The sequence below is a fragment of the Falco biarmicus genome, chromosome 6 (genome assembly GCF_023638135.1).
Source record: "Falco biarmicus isolate bFalBia1 chromosome 6, bFalBia1.pri, whole genome shotgun sequence".
NCBI classification, from domain to species: domain Eukaryota; kingdom Metazoa; phylum Chordata; class Aves; order Falconiformes; family Falconidae; genus Falco; species Falco biarmicus.
The window spans coordinates 73,876,996-73,898,872 of record NC_079293.1 but is presented as its reverse complement, the minus strand read 5'-3'; the positions used below and the strand labels follow the sequence as shown (position 1 = coordinate 73,898,872).

Genomic DNA, 21,877 nt, shown 5'->3' with positions numbered 1-21,877 from the left:
TGGCTCCTGCAGTCAGATTTCTATCTTGTGGTAATTCATTTGCCCCATAATTAGCCTAGCTAGTAGGATGGGAAAGCCAGGACTGGCTACAGGAGGCTGAGAGCAGCAATGGAGAATCCTCCAATAAATTCACCTAAGGAAAAAAAAAACAAAAACCAGGGAGAGAGAGAACAGAGACTGACACTTCATTTCTGCCTGGAAAGAAAAGCAGAGATTTTCCCAGTGGATTTTTCATTTGCTTTCATTCAGTGCTTCATCCCAAGCACTAAACTGCCCTTTCCTCCACTTTTTAACCCAAATCTCTCCTTCCCTGCCGGGATTTCTCCGGACTGCCTGTGCCAGGCGCGCCCCCGCCGAGGAACCGCGCCGCGCCCCACGCAGCGGGGTGTCTCCCCGGCAGCTCACCGCGGGAGCCGGGACAAGCGCCAGCCCAGCGGCGTTCCGGCAAGGCCATGGTAGCACCGGGAGCGGCAGCCCTTCCCCGCTACCGACGGACACCGCGGCCTCAGCGCCTGGCGCCGGCGGGAGAGACCGGCCGCCTCCCCGTCCCACCGGTGGGCGCCGGCGGGGCCGCCGCGCCGTCCGCCTCCCGGCGCAGGACGCCGAGCAAGGGCCGGGGGAGAAGGAAGCCTCCCCGCCGGGCTCGCAGCGCCGGGGGCCCAGTGGGCCGCCCCCACCCGCTGCCCCGCTCACCTCCATGGAGACGCGCCAGCCCTGCATGGCGCTGAAGCCGAAGTGCAGCGGGCGCGGCCCAAGGCCAGCCCCGTCCCCGGAGCTCTTCACCGTGTTGGGCTGCGACAAGTAGGCGCCCATGGCGCCGCGGCGGCCTCCGCCAGCGGACCCGGCCCCCGGCGCACGGCGGCCCTGCGCGGAGGGGGGCGGCGGGGGCGGCCGGGCCACGCGCGACCGGACTGGGCGGCACCGGAGGGCGCGAGCGGCCCAGCGCGGGCGGCAAGGCAGCGAGGGCGGCGGAACCACCCACCAGCGAACCGCCGAGCGGAAGTCGCGCGGCCGGAAGCGCGGGCTATAGAGTCGCCAAGGGGGAACAGCGCTCAGCCCGCGCGGCCGCGGCACAGGGGCCGGAAGCGCCTACCATAGAGACGAGCGGCGGCTAGCGCGGCGCAGGACTGACAGCGCGCTCCGCTCGGCGGCCTCAGGCCCGCGGGGCTCGGGCGCGCCCCCCCGCCTCCGCCCCGGCCTGTCAGCGCGGCGGGGCCCCACGCGGGACTGCGCACTGGCTGCGAGCTGCCCCGCGGCCCCCTCCTCCCAGCGCCACAGGTTCCCCCGGGCCGGCCGAGCCGCGCTCCAGGGACTGCGGTAACCCTTCGGGGGCCTGCTCGCCCTGCCGACTCGGGGGAGACGGAGGCCGCCCCAGGCAGCCGCGCTTCGAGCAGGCTCATCGTATAGCGGGGAGGGGGAACAGGGAACTCGGGATCGGCGGTACCACCGCCTGCCTGTGGCGGGGGGCGGCCCCAATCACTCGCCCCGCTGAGACGGCGAACCCTCACACCACGCTGCCAGGTGTGCCTCCCGCCGCCACTCCCCCCCCACCCCCCCCGGAACCTGGTGCGCCCCCACTGCCTTATATAAACTTAGCCCCACCCACCGACCAATCAGCAGAGGCTGACGGCCCTTCTCCTGGGCTCTCATTGGCTACCGACCGGGGCTAGGCCACCTCGCCCTCCCCGCCCGCTTCACAGTCCTTCACGCAGTGAGCACGCGGGCGCCCCCTATCTTCCTTTATGCGTCGGGGCTCCGCCCACCGGCCAATTCGCGAAGGCTGGCGGCACGCTCCCGGGCTTTTATTGGCCGTCCCGCGGGAGGCCCCGCCCCGGACGGCGCGTTACGTAGCGCGGCGGTTGGCGGCGGCGGCCTGTCGGTGGAGTAGCGACGCGTTTGGGGACTGGGAGGTGCCGGGCGAGCCCGGTAAGTGCGCGGCTCGCGTTCCTTCTCCCCCCCCTCCCCTCCCGGTTCCCACTGCGTCCCTGCATTGCCTTCTGCCTCGGGCCGGAACTGGCTTGGTTGCGCGCTGCCAGCAGGCCCGGGGCGCGGCCCGGCCCGGTCCGGCCTGGCCCACCGGGCCTGGCCTGGTCTCATAGCCGCCTCGCCTCACGGCCCGCGCCTCTGGCCCGCAGGTTCTGCGACGTCAGAATGTCGGAGGGTGATTCCAAGCAGGTGCCGAGTAGCGGCTCCGACTCGAAGCCGGAGTCTTCGTCATCTGGCCCAGGACTGACCTCGGTGTCTGCGCCGGTGACTTCTGCCGCGCCGCCGGAGGAGGAGGAGGAGGAGGAAAGTGAGGATGAGTCTGAGATCCTCGAGGAGTCGCCGTGCGGCCGCTGGCAAAAGCGGCGTGAGGAGGTGGGTGCAGGGGGCCCGTTCCCGGGGCTCGGGTGCGCAGGGGAGCCCTGACCAAGCCGGGCCGAGTGTGGGACCTACGCGGCCTCTTGTCCCGCCCCACCGGCTGTCCTCTTTCCACTCGTCCCCGGGCCAGCCCGGGCCTGGGTGGTGAGGGCCCATCTTGCTCCCGGGGTGGGAAGGAGATGAATGGCCCTTTGCAAGCTGCGCGGCCATCGTTCCTCGGACTTGGGAATGTCGAGACCGGAGTGCGGCCTGCTTTTCTCCCTGCACATTCACAATGCTACAGGCTCATCTGTACGGGTGGTGTCAGGGCCAGCTGTTGCTGCTGTGTTGAGCAGGGAGTGTCTCCAGCACTCCTACATGCACCTTGTCTTGCAGATCTTTTGCTCTGGAGATAAAGAAGAGTGGCGACTAGATAGCCCATGGTGGTTGCTCGGGAGCATGGGGTTGAACAGTACCTGCTGCGGAGGCAGCTAGTTACCCACTATTGTCAGCTTTTATATTATTCCTTAGTTTTGGTTTGCTTTGAAATCTTCAATTAGGATAAAGCGTAGCCAGTTTGTGCAGACTTCTTTCTTGGCTTCTCCTATTCACATCCAATTCTCAGTACATGTATTGGAATTGCCCTTTATGAAAACACAAGTAGGTTAGATCTTATTGTTTGGACCTATCCCTTTTTCCACTCATTGCTGTGCGCTGTTTATCTTGTTGGGGGCTGTCTCCCCAAACTGGTTTCTGCTTCATGTTGGCTTAGTGAAACCTGTTCTGGCTGGGCAAGCTCTATAGCTGTGGTAGTTGCTGAAAGACAGAAAATGTTCACTCCAGTACTGTGGCACAAATGCTGATGCTGCTTTTCTCAGCCAAGTTAGGGCTGAGCATAGAGGTTTGTCTATTTTACCCTTTATTGTAGTCACAGAGTAGTTCAGGCTCTGATGGTGGTGAAAGAATCATTTATTCTGATGTAAATTTGGAGGTCAAAGTAAGGTCAAGGATTCCCTGCTGTTCCTTACCTTTGCTTGCTTGGAAGCTGTCTTGATTTTGTTAATGTAAGCTGAATTCTAGCATGGTGTAGTAACAATGTACTTTCTTTGGTGAAGCTATGTGGTTGGGGTTGCAGTGGGGGAGGGTACCTGTATGAAGCTTTAATTCTGTCCTCCACAACATATTGCTTACGATAACCTGACGTTGGGGAACAAAACTGATGTTCAGTTTGTTTATTCTTTTCAGTATGTTTTAATACTGATCATTCTGACACAGAAAGATAAAATTTGCTTCCAGGCTTTTCTGTACTCTCCTACATAAAAAGTAGGATTTGGTAGGCTCTAGTATTTTCTTTGGATTTCAGTTTCCCCATCTGCAGACAAACTAAGGCCCAAACATAAGTTCCCTAACATTTTGGCACGGCTAAGTTACTGTCTTCTGGCTTCAGAATGAGAGTGGCTGGTTGGTTTGAAGGCAAACTGCCTCTATATGTTAGATGTCTGAGCTTTGTTCCACCTTATAGGTAGAGGAATGACTGTTCAAGGCCACAAAAGAAATTGACTGACCTGGGGTAAACCTGGGGCCTCTGATTCTCAAGCCTTCATCCGTCAAGGTTGCACCACCTCCTCACAGGAACTGCTGATTTGGTGTCTAACTGATACCAGCCGCAGTTGCCTGCATGGGGGCCTTATGACTTGTGCATATGAAAAACACGCAGCTTCTAGTGATCAGGCAGTTAGATTATGTTTTATATCTTAATTTTGCATGTAAATTTGTGGCTTGATTAGACCTGAGCTTGTGTGGAGTGACATTCATTCATTTTAAGTGTATGATCTCACACTCTTTTTGCTGTCTTCAGCTTTTGGACTGATCCATTCCCTGGAGTTAACTTTCCCACTGCAGTTGTTCCAGCATGAAATTTATTTTGGAATAACAGCTTTGCTTTCTGAGCATCTTGGCATACTGAACTGTCTCTTGCGCTAGTGGAGTCACTGTAAAGGGCTGTCAGCATCAGGGCCCAGTCATCACTGGTTATTCCGGTCAGTGCAGCCGCAGGGACAGGCTCATACTTGCTCCCCCTCAGCAGTGAGGAGGTGTTACCCCACGGAAAAGGATGTGCTGCCCTCTGCTGCAGTGATGCAATCCTGATTCTTAATCTCAGCAATATCTTTGGATACTGAATTAGGCAGCCACCTTGGAAGCAACATGAGATGACCTGGGGAGAAAACGGCACATGTGATCGCAGGAGGAGTAGGATTGTGTGCACTGCGTGTAGTCTGGCATTCCCTGGGTGTTATGTTCTTTACTGCTTCCTTTGAGTTGTGTATGTGGATGTACATTTGGAAATGCAATAACCTCACTTTATCTTTTATATTTATTATTTTTGAATAGCTATAGGCTCCTCATAACCCACTTCCTAGAGCAGAGGTGATGTCCTCGTTGTGGTTTAACTCCAGCTGGCACCTAAGCCGGTGAAAGGGACTGTGTGGAGAGGGGCCCCGTGAACCCGAGGGAGCAGGCTCTGTCTCTATGGACGGGAGGGGCGTACGTGCTCAGGCTGTTCACCGTGAGGCAGCAGATTTCAGGGGAACGAGCCGCGGGGGGTCCTTGCGCATCTCTGCCTCTCGCCGGTGCCTCCGCGGCAGGTTCTGGGTACAAAATGATCGTGGGGCGGTGGAACGGCCTGCGGTGGCTGTGGCAGCTCCCCTGCTGACCCGCCGCCTTCCGCCGGGCGCACAGACGCGTTTCTCCACCGGGGGCAGCCGTCCCGGCACCCCCCCCCTCGCCGAACGCGCCCTTCCCCCGCTGGCTCTTAGCGGGGCTGGGGCGGGCCGCGGCAGCGGTGGGGCGGGGCGGGGCGTCTCTCGAAGTACGGGTGCTCCAGCCAATGGCAGGGGCCGAGAAGCGTTACATCACCAGCGCCGGCTGCCATAGGCTGCTCACCGCCCTGGCCACGCCCAGCACCGCCTTAGCTCCGGCGGCGTTGTGCTCCCGGTGAGGGCAGAGCGCCCCGCTGCCCGCCCCTGCCCCCCTCCCTCCCCCACCTCCCGCTGCCTGCTCTGCGCCCTCCTAGTTCCGCCGCAGTGATCCGAGTCACGCAACAGCCCCGACCCGTGCCCGGGTTCTCTGGTACCCGGGGCCTGCCCGCGCGCATCGGGCTCAGTGCGCTCGGTGTGTGTGCAGGGTGAGGCAGCAAGTCAGCAGGGACTGTCTTGGGCGGGGGGAGGTTTTGGCTGTTAGCACCATCGAGTTGGTGGGACTGGATGATGAGGGGCTGGAGCACCTCCCTTGTGAGGAAAGGCTGCGGGAGCTGGGCCTGTTCAGCCTGGGCAGGAGAAGGCTGAGAGGGGACCTGAGCGATGCACACAAGTACCTTAAGGGCCAGTGTCAGGGGGCCGGGGCCGGGCTCTTGTCAGCGGTGCCCAGCGACAGGACAAGGGGCAACGGGCACAAACTGCAGCACAGGGAGCTCCGTGGGGAGAGCAGGAAAAACTTCTTTCCCTTGAGGGTGCCGGAGCACGGGGACAGGCTGCCCAGAGAGGCTGTGCAGTCTCCTTCTCTGGGGACGTCCAGAGCCCACCTGGACATGATCCTGTGCAGCTGCTGTAGGAGAGCCTGCTTGAGCAGGGGGTTGAACTAAGTGACCTCCAGGGGTCCCTTCCAACACAAGCCATTCTGTGATTCTATGATTGTGAATTACTTGGCCATATTTTAGCTACAGCAGCCTAGGCTAATCTGTATTGACTAATATAACTTAAAATATATTGGTTCCCAAGGGGTGAATAATGCTGGGCACAAGGCTAAACTGGGAGAGGAGCAGCGGGAGAGCAGCCCTGCAGAAAGGGGCCTGGGGGTGCTGGTGGGCAGCAGCTCTCGAGGAGCTAACAGTGAGCCCTGGCAGTCCAGAGGGCAAACTGCATCCCGGGGGCATCAAACCCAGCCAGTCAGGAGAGGGGCCTGTCCCACTGTGTTCAGCGGTGGTGCGGCCTCACCCAGAGTGCTGTGTGTGGTGCTGGGCTCCACCGTTTGAGCAGGATGCAAAAGACCTTGAATGTGTTCGGAAGAGGACAAGTGAGCTGGTGAAGGGCTGGAAGGCATGTTCTGAGAGGAGCGGCTGAGGACTCTGGGTTTGTCTCATTTGGAGAGAGGCAGGCTGAGGGGCGACCTCATTGCTCTCTGCAGCTTCCCGAGGAGGGGACATGGAGAAGGAGGTGCTGAGCTCTTCTCCCTGGGATCCAGGGATGGGACGCCAGGGAATGGCTCAGAGCTGTGTCAGGGGTGGTTCAGACTGTACACAAGGAAGCATTTCTTCGCCGAGAGGGCGGTCAAACCCAGGGACAGGCTTCCTGGAGAGATGGTTGATGGCCCGAGCCTGTCGGTGTTTAAGAGGTGTTTGGACAATGTCCTTAATACCGTGCTTTAGCTTTTGGTCAGGCAGTTGGACCAGATGATCCTTCTAGGTCCCTTCTAGCTGAACTATTCTATATTCTACGCGATTCCTGCTTAAACTTCAAATGTAAAAAAGGGTTGAGTTCATTGACTGTAATTTTTCTCAGAGGTAGGGAGCTTCTGTAGTGTAAAGTGTGCAATTGCTGTGACAGCTTAGTCTTTTGCAATTAAATGCTGCTGTGAAATTTTGAACTAAGAACCTATTTTAACTAGTCAGAGAATGTTGACCTTCCCCAAAGTTCATGTCTCTGTAGAACATTCAATAAATAGTGCATGTAGTCATGTTTTTGTATACCTGAAGGGTGAAGGTGCGACCAGGGTGAGATGCTGGGAGGGGAGGGTTGAGGGTAAATGTGGCATGTCCCATTAGGATACTTATTTTCTGTTGGTTGAACAACTTATACAAGAGACTTAGTATCACTCTGCTCTTTCCTGCACTGTATTACCAGTATAGGCATTTTCCAGCGTCTATCTCCTGTCCTTAAGCGCTGCAGAAACCGTGGCAATCTGCTTTCTTATGCTGCTGCTGGGTATGCATTACAAGTGTGGATCTCCTGGTGTGTTGCAAACTGGATTGCTTTCCTACCTGAGCTGAATCCCTCTCTACAATTGTAACCACGCCCCTGCTTACTTTCCTGACATGCACAAAGGTGAGGGTTTAGCCTCTGCAAGGAGCTGAAGATAAACTTTTAACAGGGGAATCTTGTCTTGTGGCAGAGGCATAAAGGACCCACAGCATGAGGTTAGGGGAGTCACTGGCAAGCTCTCCAAGCTTGTGCTTACCTCGGTCCCTTTTGGCTTTTATTCCTGATAGAAACCTACTTTCCCCAGGTGACATTCTATTTTCTTCTTTCAGCCAGTATGCATGTATAATTTATTTTCCTTCAATTGTCCGAGTACCTTCAGAATTACCTACTATGCCTCCTAGGAATAGAAACTTCTTAATAGATGGATTGCAGCGACACGCTTGGAGTTCATTTTTAGACTCCTGCCACTGGCTGGTATTAAACCTGAAACTGAGGGCTTGGGCTCAGTGCCTGTTGTCCCTGAGAGCTACACAGATGGAACAGAAAACTAGCTTAAACATAACTGTAGGAGAGCTTGTGCTCTGATGCAGCAGAATCTTTTTAGTTTTTAGCCCAGTGTTACTGTGTTGGGCTTGGCAAGCTCTTATTAGTGGGAGAGACTTAACCATTCACAGACTTAGACAGCCCTGTAGTTTGTCGTGTGTTTGAGCTATTTATTAACGATATTTCTTTCTATACCTTTTATGGGTAGGAAAAGTGTGATTGCATAAGCCAAGACTTCATAATAATACTTTGTTGACATCTTTGTAACGTGCTTATTTACTAAGCCATTTAGTACTATTGAGTGAATCTGTATCATATTGTGGATGGGGGTACAAGCAGGTTCCCTTGTAGGTATATATATGAGCATCTCTATCATGGTTAAGAAAGAGAAAAGGACCGGGCACACTTGGGTATGCTAGGTTTCCTCTTCTGCAGGCACCTTGTGAGGTACAGTCAGTTGTGGTACAGCATTTGCCAAATGCTGCTTCATTCCATGGTTAACAGAAGGCTTTGTAAGGATGTATAGCCTGGCACTTAAAGGAGAAAAGAGAGATAATGAAAGAAAGAGTACTGGTCTCTGCTTATATACCTTTGTCCTTTCTCTGAGAATATGTCAGGCCACTCAAGATTATCAGGTGAACCTTGTACCATTCTTGCAGTCCTGCTTGCATCCAGTCCCTTGGCTGGAAACTTGCCCAAGTGCTGACTTGCTCCATCCTGTGTGGGTGGCAGATATAGGGGTTGTACTTTTCTACAGATCCTAAATTTTGGGGGGTGATTTCTGGGGTGGTTGAGTTCTTGCTAGCCATCAACAATGTCCCTTGGAGAAAGAAATGACCTTGTGCTTGTCTGATTGTTGATCTGTGCTTGATGTATTACTAACTTTTTTGCAAGCTCAGCTTCTGGACCACTTTCCACATTATACTCCCACTTCAGTGGCTGCTGAGATTGAAAGGTTCATTTTTGCCTCATCCCTGGAGACAAATCTCTTGTAAGTGTGTCTGTGCGTACAGGGTTGCTATGTTGACAGGGTTGCTATGTTGATTAATTCTTCTTTTCCTATCTCTAGTATTTTCCACTGTGAGGTAAATTAATGAAAGGTGCAGTCCTTCGTAGCTTCCTTTGCTGTGGTGTGCAGACCAAGATAGGATGATGAAATTCCATGTGGACTTGGGTGTCAGGTCAAGTGCGGAACTTCAAGAGCAGTATTTGAGGCAGTATGTGCTGTGCCTGTGAGTGTATCAGTGTTCAGTCTTGTCTTGCTGTTCTTCGTTGTATACCATTGCTGGAACTTCAGAACATTGAGTATAGGCAGCACCATTGCCATTAGTTTGATTTTCTTCTTCTTACAAAAGAAAATGCTGTCATTTGGATAAATGGTTCCCAGCCATTCAGGGGGCACTTGGTGGCTAGGTGGCTGGATGTTATAGCTGAATTTTAGTGCTCAGGCTAACAGGTGCTCTTGATCCATGCTAGTGCCATGAAATCTTAAGGAAAGAACTGTGGTTTATGAGGAGCTGAACCCAGAAAGACAAGAAGTTACATGCTGGGTCTACTGCATCTTTTTTTTTTTTTTTCAAATACTTATTGTTGTATTTTAACTCCTAATGGGCGTCTGTTTCTCACATGATTTTTAATCTGGAGCCAGTTGATGAATTTTGCACCCCTGTATTTATATTTCTTCAAGGAGATGGAGTGCAGGATTCTTGAAGAGAAAATGTCAATAGACTGGGTGTTTGGATTCTGTGATGCTTGAGTCTGATTTCTTAGCCACTGCTGTGACTGGAAAGAAATTTTCTGAGACAGTAAAAGATAAGCATCACTCTGTCTTTTCTTATCACCCATCTGAGTTTCTATATGTGGGCAAGTGAAGCATTGTTCCTTGGAAAAGAATTAAAGGTGCTCTGAGCTTTGGATTCTGCTGCTGGAGAGGACAGGTTGCAGAGATTCTCAGTGCAAACTAGTGGTAGGAGGGCTGCCAGCTTTTTGATAGGCTTTGGCAATGGACCTGGTTTTTTTCTGACTGGTGAAGAAAACTAACACCATGCTGTAATTTTTATGATTTTACTTGACTGTTGGAAAGATACTGAAAAGAAGGAATATGTGCAGCCTTTTAACACTTTTATTGGCTCATCAGAGGGCTTCCTGGAAGGAACAGCCTTTGATATGTGCTTGAATGAGATGAGGGGCACTGCAGGATGTAGAGGGAATTGAGCCTTTGTCTTGGTCCCGTTGTCTACAGAGCCAGTATGTTCTTGCTTATTGACTGTAACAGGCAGCTGGCAGCTTGTTGAGTGCCGCCCCAGCCAGCATCACTTCTCTGCCTTTGTGCTGCCTCAGTGGGGGAGTGGGAGCAGCCAGGGCAGCTGTCTGCTGCTTTTCCAGCTTTCCTGGATGGTTAGAGGTGCTGGTTACACTCCAGCTGCCTGTAACTGAGGGATAGGGTTTACTCTGCATTCTTCGTAGAGCCATTCTAAAAATACCGTGGTCAGTGTAGCTTACTAGCAGCACCAGAGCCTTCCCCTTGTTAGACCTGTGTCTCTTTAGACCCACATTGGGAGGCCCTGGGAAGTGGTCATGGTGTCATGGTTGCTGCTGCCGGTTTGGTGGGGGTCAGGTGTTAGTCAGGCTTACGCTCAGGAAGGAGCTTACTGCTGGGCCAGCAGAGGGGGGAGGCTGCTCACCATCTCTGTTTCTAGGTCCTGCCCTGCCGTGAGGCCGCAGCAAATCCTGATAGACAGAGGCACTGTGAAAGCATGGCCAGCCATAAATAGGTTAGCACAAATGGGAGCATGGTGCTTTTCCAGGCATCCCGTGTTAACATGGGTGATATGAATAGCTATATCCTGTTTCTAAGGATCAGTGCTCAGGGAAAATCCCATTTCAGGGGTGTTTCTAGTACCTGTCTTCCAGGCCTTCTGTCTCTGTAAAATCTGTCCCCAAGACCTCTTGTCCTAACTTTCTGGCTAGTCTGCCTGTAGCGCACTAGCAGATCTGTGTGCTTGCATGTGCACGTACACAGATGTGCTGGCTTGACCCTGGCTGGACGCCATGTGCCTACCAAAGCTTCCCTATCACTCCCCTCCTCAACTAGACAGGGGAGAGAAAATAAAATGAAATGTTCGTGGGTTGAGATAAGGACAGGGACATTGCTCAGCGATTACTGTCATGGGCAAAATGACTTGGAAATAAGTTTAATTTATTACCATTCAAATCACAGTCAGGTAATGACAAATAAAACCAAAACTTAAAACCACCTTTGCCCTCCCCTTCCTTTCTTCCTGGACTCGGCTTCAGTCCCAATTTCTCTACCTCCTGCCCCGCATAGCAGTGCAGGGGAATGGGGGCTGCAGTCAGTTCATCACATGTTGTCTTTAACACTCCTTCCTCCTCCGGGGGAGGACTCCTCACACTCTTCCCCTGCTCCAGCATGGGGTTCCTCCCACAGGAGACAGTCCTTCATGAACTTCTCCAATGTGAGTCCTTCCCATGAGCTGCAGTCCTTTATGAACTGCTGCAGCATGGGTCCTTCCCATGGATGCAGCCCCTCAGGCACAGCCGGCTCCAGTGTGGGTCCCCTGTGGGGTCACAAGTCCTGCCAGCCAGCCTGCTCCAGACCAAGCTTCTCATGGGGTCACCTAGAGCATGCTTGCACAGAAAACAGTTTGAAAAATAATTTAACAAAAAGACAGTACAGGTGACAGTGATCAGGCACAGGGCTGTGGGCTAGCAACTCATCTTGATCCTTCTTTTTCCACACTTTTGGCCCTTCCCTCAAACGTGTTGTTGTGCCCAAATACTCTTGTTTGATCCTGAAATTGCTCATCTCCAGCATCCTGTTTTAAGTCCTATGTTCCTTTACACAGCACCTCTACTTGGCTTGCATAATATTGCTGAGGGAGCTTCTCCCGTTGAATTGCCTAGGTGGGTTTTCCTAATAGGGAGAGTGACTTAATTGCTCATCTTTGTGGCCTTGGGAGTCCTTGGTTAAGTGTTTCATCCATCATGGATTAGGCTGTCTGGGTTCCCCACCCTGTTGTAGTTTTTGTCATCACTGATGTGGTTCGTGGTTCTACTTTGAATAGCACTTACCCAGATATCTTTCTACAGCAATTTGGTGAAACATTTTTTGCCTGTTAATTCAGGGAGACTTCTGCAGCTCTGCCTGGAGTCGAGCAAATAATAACAATGCAGAAGATGGAAGAATACAACTTCTTAAACTGTGATTCCAGCAAGGATAAAGAGAAAACATGTAATTACAGTAGTCTCCTCAATAGAAAATTAGTATCTTGTGAAAACATGGAATTCTGCTCTAGCTTTTTCCATGTTTAGTTGGCAGAGCCAGAGCTTCTGCTGTTAAGCCACTAAATAAGAAAGTGAACAGGAGAAGAATGGAAAAAAAGACTAAGGTGTTTTGCTATGACATGTTCTTGGAACTATCAGGAGCTGAGGAAATTTGAGCCAGGTAGTATATTTGGACTATTGTATTCAGTAGTTAAAAATGCACATGCTTCAGATAGCTAGTTTAATTTCAACTTGCAGCCATTTTTACTTCTGATATTTATCCTGTGTTAGTCAGCTTTATGGTTTAATTTATATGTATATAAAAAAATTAATGTCAGGATCAAGTGTTTCCTCATCATTCTCTTTAAAATATGATGTTTGATCGCTTCATTGGTTGCTTTCTCATTCTTGTATTATCAGAAATGTGAAATAATTTATATTCATATTCTGTGTGCTGTGAGCGATTTTTACAAGCCTGTTCAAGGTTCGTACTTACAGCACTATACCAATTTTTATGGCGTTTTATATTCCTTTCCTCATAATTCCTAATATTGATCTTTTAATGCCTCCTAAGACTATGTGATGTTTTTCAGAGTTATCTGCAGTGGTTTGAAGATCTCTAACAAGTGCAAGTATCACAGCATAACAGAATGGGCTAGTGCAGCATCAAAGTAGCTAACTTGGAGTTTATCTTGTCTGTTTTTCCCCCATTTGTGGTGTTTCGCATTATTGGCGCTCACCTGAGCTTACTGCCCCTGGGTTCAGTACTGGGAACTTCCTGAAGCTTCCACTCAGTTTTATTTCTGACTGTTCTCTGGGATATGAACTGTTGGTGTCATGTGTTTGATGAGGATTTTGATAACCGTACAGGAGTGATAATAGTACAGTAAATATAGAGGTACTGGTGAGTTACCTTCCTGATGGACTTCTATCTGAATGGTTTATATTTGTAGGATACTGGGTTTTTTTCCCCGCTTCCTTATTTGTTTTGCTGTGCTGTTTCTGTTTCCCTTTGGGAGGTAGGGATGGGAAATTTATCATCTCTTCCTAATTCCATAGTTCAGCTCAGTAAGACTGAACTCTCTTTGACTCAGTTGGGTTGCTCATTTATTTTGAAGTGCCAAATGAAACCAAGCATTTGTCCCTTTGGGCTCTTAGTAGACAATTTACGTATTTGTTTCTGTTATCCATTAAATGGATGGGAATGATGCATGTCTCCCTGTGGGATATCAAGAGCAGTGCTTTTTCTGGACAAAGCAAATTGACTCATCATACTTTTTTGTTGCTAATCTACTGACTTGAGAGTTATCTGACATGAATTTTCAGTGAAGCCTGCCCCTCAGTATGTGGTTTAGCTAGAACTGTCAAAAATGCTTTTGGACAGGCTGCATTGGCCTCTGGGCTGCAGTCCGTGTGACAGTGGTATGGTTCAAAACTCACTGCTGCTCTGCAGAACAGTTGTCATTCTCGCTGATGGGGTGGAACTGGGCTCCTTGAACAGTGTCCTGGCTCCAGGCTGTGTTCTGCCCTTCGTGGTCCAGCTGCGTGGGTCAGCACAGAGCAGGAATCTCTGGGAGGTGGCAGGGACACTACTAGGTGTGCTTAAAAACTATGGTTTTGGTTTGTTTCTCAAGATGGCATTTTCTGGGCTGTTGCGTGTGAAATTACAAGTGAGGGCAAGCTCCAACTCATGGGAGACTTTTAATTCTGTATTTAAATGGTCAATGTGTTCATTTGGTTACATAGACAAGCTTATTGCTAATGTATTTTATCTTATTACTTGTTCCAGCACATAGCTGTGTGGAAGAACCAACTGTTGCATTGGTGAGGGTCAGATTTGCTTTTTCCTTATACTTCCGATTGCTGTATGAATTGGCTTGTAATAGCCACGGTAATTGATATCTCCCTTTCCTTGAGATTGTTACATTACAGTAGTTATTTTTAATTTTCTTTTTGATTAACCACCTTTCAAGCATTTTACTACCATGAATATAATTGCAAAGGCCAGTGCTGTCAGTTTAACTAAAGTGTGTAGTAGGCTTGCTTCTTTTTGTTGAATTTTTTCCCCCTTTGCCTGCAAGCAGATCTTGCATTCTTTGATTTTGTTTCATTCTAGATTACCTTCAAATTTGCAACACAGATGCTTTTGTTTCCTCTTTCTGTTGGTAAATGTGCTACTTCTTGTTTCACCGCAGCTCAGTGAGAAGTAATGTTCCTCTGTGGTCCCGCTACTGTCTTCTATAGGTGTGTTCTCTCTGTTCTCAAGCTTTTGCCAAGCTGGTTGAGCAGAGCTTTTATCTTTTTCTCTGGCCTTGAACGAGCACCCAGGGTAACTTTTTAACATAAATGTGCTACTTTTAATGAGATTCTGCTCTTCTTGTAAGTGTCTGGCCTAATGTGCTGTCATTCCTGATCTTTTTTCAAAGTGCAGTTTCATTCTGTACTGATATTCTAATTATTGTGGGGTTTTCCAATTTTTATAATATTTTTTCTTGATTGTAAATAATTGCTGTCACTTGTGCCTTAGGCTGGCTGTTTGTTTTTTCTTTTAATTGACAGATCATGTGAACTGCAGAATGCCTCTCCAAAAGTCTGTGTTCTTTCAGTGATAGATATCCAGATGTTTGAGAGCTATGGAAAAAAATATGTATTGGACAATTCAAATAACCTGACTAAGGGAAATATCTTTCAAATATTTTTCTCCTTAGAGCTAAGTCATGCCTTGAAGTAACAACATTTAAATATTTCCCCCACTGCGCTTTAGTTACTTAAATTCACTTGAAATTTTTTCTGAGTTTCCTTACCTCTTGTTTATATGGACACAGCGCTACATTAGTGTTTCTGCTATAAATTTTTTGTGATTGTGGAACTACTTTCTCTGTTGTCTTCAGAAAATCATGCTAAACTGAGTTCAGTTAACTTCTTCCTTCATAGTTTAAAACCTACCTAGTCCATGTGGGCTTTCTAGGAAAGGAACACTTCAGCGTAATAAGTTATCTCTAGGAACACAGGGTATTTTATTGGAGCTGGTCATCTTTTGTCATTTCATCAAAACAGTTCATGAGCAGCTTGTTGTTTTTAGTCTGGGTTATAAAAGACTACTGAAAATTAAACAAGCTAAACCAGTCAGTGTTAAATTGCTTGACAAAGCTTGCAGGAAGTTAGGGCAAAGTGAGGAGAGAACCTGTGTCATCTTCATCCTCTGTTCATGCCTGCTCTTCAGGGCGAGAGGAGTATTGCTGTCGTCTCTTCAGGGCACGGGTATACCAGGCTACCTACATTGCTGGTTACACTCCTTGCCCTTCAGGGCAAAGCATGGAAGGCAGCGTTTTCAACATGATATTTTTGTCTTGCTCTGTAAGGTTCGTTGAGATGTTGAAATTTATATTCCTACAACTACCTCTGTTTGCAATAGTGTTAAGTAAGTTTCATTGCTTCTGAACTGTGAGCTGTTAAGTTTGCCACCATCTGTCAGTCACCAATAGCTGCTTGGAGGCAATGGCTAGGCGTAACCCTCGGAAAGGTACAGGGCAAGTGCTAGAATGTGCTTTCATGAGGGTTTAGGATTCCACTTTGCTGATCACAGAGAGGGATGTGGAACAGTGATTTGGCAATCTGAACAAAGGAGTAATTTGCAGTTGCATTTTCAGTTGTCTGTTTGCATTTTTCCCCTTTTACTCTTCTGCCCAAGTTGTTGAATCTCCTCTTGAGCTGAGAATTACTGTCAGTAATGTCAGATGGGTTTAGTGTCTTGAGTCATATGTGGTGTCCTGGAATATTGCCTATGAGTCATAGAAATTGTGGTAAACTTGCCCAAAAATGGGAGAAGAGATGATAAATCCACATCTGCTGTCTGTATTATCGGGGCAGATTTTGAGTAGTTGTTGTTACTTGATTAATCCAGTAAACCTAGAAGGTCTTTGGATAGTCAGCAGAAGGAAGGGAATATAATAGATGCAGGGGCAGTGGGTGTTGGTAGTCATGGCTTTTATCCTGGCTCTCACTCAATACTAACACATCTGCCTTTCTGTTGGCTCTTGGCTTGTTTATTATTAAATTAAAGCATTTTGGCATTCAGCTTTTAGTTGTATGAGGTGTTCTTATATTACTGTCATTCCTAAGATATTTCTTATACTGAAATTTGAAGGAGTAAATGTTCTGTCCTTAATTATCTTCAGTCTTTCAGCTTTCTTTAATGATGAAACATAACAGACCTTGTCTGGTATTTAGATGTTGATATCTGTGTGTGTGTGTGTATATATATATATATATATATATATATATATATATATAAACCCCAAAAACAAGTTCTTATGGTAAATATGATTAATGTCTCCTTAAATCAAATCTCAGACCTTTCGACCTTCAGTTGTGCAGGAGGCAGGGGGTGGGAAGAGAATGGGATTGTTCATGCTAAGCTGCTTTTCTCTTGTGATTGTTTTCAATAGTTATTTTCTGTAGCTCAGGTTGTCTTTAATTGTGGCCTATATTCCTACCTGTGTCAGTCCATTGCATCTGGTTTTATCATAATAATTTACTGCTCAGTTTACTGAGCAATCTATGTCACTCTGGTTGTACTGTTCTTGCAGTCATTTGTCACTGCAGTATGTCATCTGCGATTTCAGAACATTGGATGTCATTGGGCCTGCTAGAATTCCCTTGGAAGATCATAGAAAAGAGTCCTACCTATATTGATTGGCTTTCAATCTAAGTTGTCAGGCTACTGATGGGGTAGAATAGAATAGTTCAGCTGGAAGGGACCTAAAAGGATCATCTGGTCCAACTGCCTGACCAAAAGCTAAAGCACGGTATTAAGGACATTGTCCAAACACCTCTTAAACACCGACAGGCTCGGGCCATCAACCATCTCTCCAGGAAGCCTGTCCCTGGGTTTGACCGCCCTCTCGGTGAAGAAATGCTTCCTCGTGTACAGTCTGAACCACCCCTGACACAGCTCTGAGCCATTCCCAGGCGTCCCATCCCTGGATCCCAGGGAGAAGAGCTCAGCACCTCCTTCTCCATGTCCCCTCCTCGGGAAGCTGCAGAGAGCAATGAGGTCGCCCCTCAGCCTGCCTCTCTCCAAATGAGACAAACCCAGAGTCCTCAGCCGCTCCTCTCAGAACATGCCTTCCAGCCCTTCACCAGCTCACTTGTCCTCTTCCGAACACATTCAAGGTCTTTTGCATCCTGCTCAAACGGTGGAGCCCAGCACCACACACAGCACTCTGGGTGAGGCCGCACCACCGCTGAACACAGTGGGACAGGCCCCTCTCCTGACTGGCTGGGTTTGATGCCCCTGGGATGCAGTTTGCCCTCTGGACTGCCAGGGCTCACTGTTAGCTCCTCGAGAGCTGCTGCCCACCAGCACCCCCAGGCCCCTTTCTGCAGGGCTGCTCTCCCGCTGCTCCTCTCCCAGTTTAGCCTTGTGCCTGGCGTTACTCCCTCCCAGATGCAGAATCTGGCACTTGGACTTACTTGTTCCATTTCACGCCCTTAATTTCCCAGTATGTCCATCTATGTAGATCCCTCTGCAAAGCCTCTTGTCCATCAAGAGAGTCAATAGCAGTTCCCAGCTTAGTGTCCAAGGAACAGGTATTTATACTGCAAACATTTTTAGTTCATATTATACAACAGTAACCTTATTACCTCAGTGGACTCCTTTCTCTGCTCACAGTTCTCATGTGTGCATGTCCTGTCACTGTGTTAGTCCTTGTTATTATGCATTGTATTAGGAGCTTATGTTCAGCTGATTGTTGAGGTCACCTCAAGTTCTTCTTGGTACCTACCTCCTACAGCAGAGTTTCTTTATACGTACAAGCCCTAGGTTTTCTTGCATTTCAGTATGGTCAGCTGGATGCTTTTAGTCTGTACCCAGTCTGCCAGAGTTAAAAGCACTGTCCATTGGAAACTAGTCTCTTTCTCTTATTTAGTTTTATTAGTTAGGAAATTACTGATAACACAATACTATTGTATAGTGTTCAATTCATTTAAGTGTTGTGGGTGGCAGAACATTTGCATCAATTCTCATTAGCATAACACTGTAGATGAAATAGAGTAAATTTGATGATGTAAAAGTGTCTGCCAAGGGGGAAAGGATTTTTGAGGAAGCCCTTATATATGGAAAGAAGCTTCCAGCAAATGGGATGCTGATGGGGTCCCTAGTGAGGGAAGAGTAGGTGAGACAGTACGAATAGGAAAAGCTGTGAAGCCAGGACTTCAAGGTAATACAAGTGGAAGATGGGTCTGGGTTTGCTAGGCAAATCTTTGTATTAGCTTTTACCTCAAGGGGATAATTGGGTCAGCTGAAAGTGGAGTGATCCTGGGTATGTGGCCAGCTGATGGCGAATAGCAATGGTTGATGGTTGACACTTAGAAGGTAAATTCTATTCTTTGTGTTCTCTGATTAGTTTGAGATAGGAATCTGGTTTGATCACTGTGCATTGCCTGGTGCAGGACTTTAACTATGACTGTAACTTCTGCATGCCTGTGAAAGAGCTGTAAAAGGCATTGCAGAACAACAGATGCTCTAGATGTTGGAGGAAGGGAACACATGTACATCTTTGGATACTGCTACATGTCTGAGGAAAAACAGTATTATGGTAAACACTACTTCTGGGAGTGTTGTTTGTCTTGTACCCATGCAGGTCTTTTAGCATTAAGTGCTTCCACAGCCCTAGCTGTTCTCTGCTTTGAACTCTTGCTTTGTCAGGTCCCCTCCTCTCCCCTTGCTGCTTTCTTAGTGTTCATCTGTGTCTTTATTAGGTACAGATGTACTTGTGGTGGGTGAACTTTTGCATTTATTAACTAAAGAAATTATTGTAGCAGTTTCAATGTATAATCAGTTCCTAAGTGTTCCCAACTTGCAACTTTCCCTTTGGTTCTCTCTGCTTGGATCAGTTTCCCCTCTTGAGTTTCATGTCTTACCACCGTTCAGAAAATTCCTCCAGAAAGTTATGTCTGAGCTCTTGACTTTTGTTGTATCCCGTTTGTACAGTTGGAGGGTGGTGGGTTTTTTTGTGGTTAAATTAACTACAGATATCACGAAACATAGAAATCTAATGTTTTACTATAAAACAGCCTTTGTGCAGAAGTAGTTTTCCCTCGGATATGCCCAGGGCTTGCTGGTTATGTGGCCTACAATGTACTCATGTTTGGGTGTGTCCCATTCCTGAAATATATGTGCACAGTCCTGTCCTGGAATGCTTGTTTAATTAAAAGTTAATATGCAAAGTTCATAATAATCAAATGAAGGAGGCATGCTAATGATCTGGTCTTGCTGGCTTAGAACTCACATCTCTCTCCATCCTGCTCATACAGGTGAATCAGCGCAATGTCCCAGGGATTGATAGCGCTTACCTGGCCATGGATACAGAGGAAGGTGTGGAAGTTGTTTGGAATGAGGTTCAGTTTTCTGAGCGGAAGAACTTTAAGCTTCAGGAAGTAAGTCAGTTTGTTTCTCAGCAGGATGTGGGAAACATACCTTGCACCAGGGTGGGATTATAGATATTGGTGATCTTTCATGTGGTTTATCAGCTAGATTTGGAGTGCTGTGCTGCTCAAATGTAGCAAATTCAGCTTAAGCCTGGCCTGTGCAGAAAATGTGACAGAAAAAGTGCACAACTGTTGTTGTGCTATTTCCATGGGCTCTTGTGTTGATTTAGTCTTGGTGATCAAACCAAGCTCAGCTAAGTTGCGGTGTAGGATGAAATCACATACTGTTTGTTCTTAGCATAGGGGCTTGAAGTGTACAGTGTTTAAGGGGACCAAGACCCAAGAAAAAAAGTAAGATACAGGCTGATGTGGTCCCTGATGTAACATGTCTTTGTCTTTCTGATGTTAAGGAAAAAGTCAAAGCGGTGTTTGACAACTTAATTCAGCTGGAACATCTGAACATTGTGAAGTTTCACAAATACTGGGCTGATGTGAAGGAGAATAAGGCCAGGGTAAGTAAAGCAAATGGTCTTTTGGGGTTTCTCACTGTATGTCCTGTAGGTAATCGTGAAGCAGAGGATAATGTCTCATACTTCTCTTACAGGTGATCTTCATCACTGAATATATGTCTTCAGGGAGCTTGAAACAGTTCCTGAAAAAGACAAAGAAAAACCACAAAACTATGAATGAAAAGGTAACTACTTTTTTTTTCATGTATGCCTGTGTTTGCTTAGTGCCATCAGTGTCTGGAGAGCTCAGCAGAGGATCCTGATGGATGAGAAGGCAACCTGGTGATAACATGTGGCTGCAATTCCTTTTGATTACTGTAAAGTAGTTTAGTTGCAGGTTCTTCTGGACAGCTGTTCTGTTTGTTTCCAGCAGTTCTGCAGTTTCATATGTATGATGTGACAGGCACATCCCTTTCCATGTATGCATACAGGAAAGAGGGAAGGTGTCTGTGCATGAGAGGAGTTAGGAGGGGAGGTGTATTTCTTGACCTATACAGATATGTAGAAACTAAACTGAGCATGTGAGTACTGATTGTCTTAAGTTCTTACTTTGCTACACACATGTACTGGGTGAAGGCTAAGATGCCACAGAATGGAAAATATATTCCTTCACATGAACAGGGTATGAATCGCAGAACTAGGGATTAGTTCTTCTTCCTTGAATGATTTTTATCCTTTTTGCTCCTGTGTCTGTAGGCCTGGAAGCGATGGTGTACCCAGATCCTTTCTGCTCTCAGGTATGCAAGTCACTGATGTTGTGGTGTGGCCTCTTTTGTGCTAGAATATTAAAAGCTGTAAACATACATGCTGCTAAATGTTAGCAAGCTTCATGGAACGGAGCTTGGAGAGCACTTTTAGTCACCCAGCCTGATTCTTATCCCAGTCACGGTCTGCAGAGTGTCAGCGGCACTTCCTATAACAATCCCAGAGTCTTCATTTAGACAATGTTGGAGCCTTTAAAATAGAGACACAGTGCAATGTATGTTTTAGATCCCAGCAGTTGTGACATAGTGAGTGTGGGAGCTGAGCATCAGGGAGCTCTCCAGAGTATCCAGCTTTATAATGTGGATCTAACCGTGGCCAAGAGGATGTTGCGAAGAACTCTCAAAGAAATCAAATTCCACATGAGGGAAGTGAGGAAAATTTTCTTAGTTTTGGCAGGCTGCAGCCCTGTAGCATGCAGTGAATTCATAATTATTGTGGTGTGATTGTTGTTAGAAGCCTGTGTGGATCTATATGTTTCTTGATGTAGATCTTCTGCAGCCATCTTAGTGTGACACAGTTGAATAGCATCTGGGTTTTTTGTTTTGGTTTTAAAGGCTCTTCTCTACCTGAGTCAGATTTGGTGTGTAGCTAGTAATAGCCTCAGAAGAGCAATAACCCAGATGTCAGAGCGCTCCGTAGAGAAAATTCTGTTGCCATTTGGCTAAATGTAGCTGTTGATGAATAGCTGGGGTTCTAATAAGCTTTTGGGAGCTGACAGTCCTTATTTGTGCTGGCTGCCAACATAAAACCAAGCAGAGTGAGGTGCGAAAACAGGTAGCCTCATATATACCTGGGACCCTAGCACTGAAAGGCTTTATTTGTGCCTACTGGAAAACATGACCGATATGTTTGTACGGCACTGAGTGCCTTTTTGATGCCCTATGAGTAGGGTCAGAATAAGGCTGTAATATTTTTGGTATGAAATTTGGAGGCTGTTAGCATCCATCTAGCAGTATTGGGGTGGATGAAATAGTTTCTTTATCCTTGGTATCCTGCATTTCTTGGGAACTGATCAGAGAAAGCTTTCTT

The 21,877-nt window shown here is 48.0% G+C and overlaps 2 protein-coding genes across 3 annotated transcripts in view; one reads left to right on the top strand and one right to left on the bottom strand.

The window, feature by feature from the left end:
• The window catches only part of PPM1G (protein phosphatase, Mg2+/Mn2+ dependent 1G), a 28,324-nt gene extending 27,307 nt beyond the window's left edge, over positions 1-1,017 (bottom strand). The window contains exon 1 of the mRNA XM_056342940.1: positions 694-1,017. Within this exon, the coding sequence (XP_056198915.1) occupies positions 694-813 (120 nt within the window). The 5' untranslated portion in view covers positions 814-1,017. The remainder of the gene's footprint in view (positions 1-693) is intronic.
• A 766-nt stretch (positions 1,018-1,783) lies between these two features.
• Positions 1,784-21,877, top strand: part of NRBP1 (nuclear receptor binding protein 1) — a 43,850-nt gene continuing 23,756 nt past the window's right edge. For both annotated transcript variants that reach the window (XM_056342939.1, XM_056342938.1), the window contains exons 1-6: positions 1,784-1,926; positions 2,136-2,358; positions 19,461-19,583; positions 19,985-20,086; positions 20,179-20,268; positions 20,780-20,820. In XM_056342939.1, the coding sequence (XP_056198914.1) occupies positions 2,152-2,358; positions 19,461-19,583; positions 19,985-20,086; positions 20,179-20,268; positions 20,780-20,820 (563 nt within the window). In that variant the 5' untranslated portion in view covers positions 1,784-1,926; positions 2,136-2,151. The remainder of the gene's footprint in view (positions 1,927-2,135; positions 2,359-19,460; positions 19,584-19,984; positions 20,087-20,178; positions 20,269-20,779; positions 20,821-21,877) is intronic.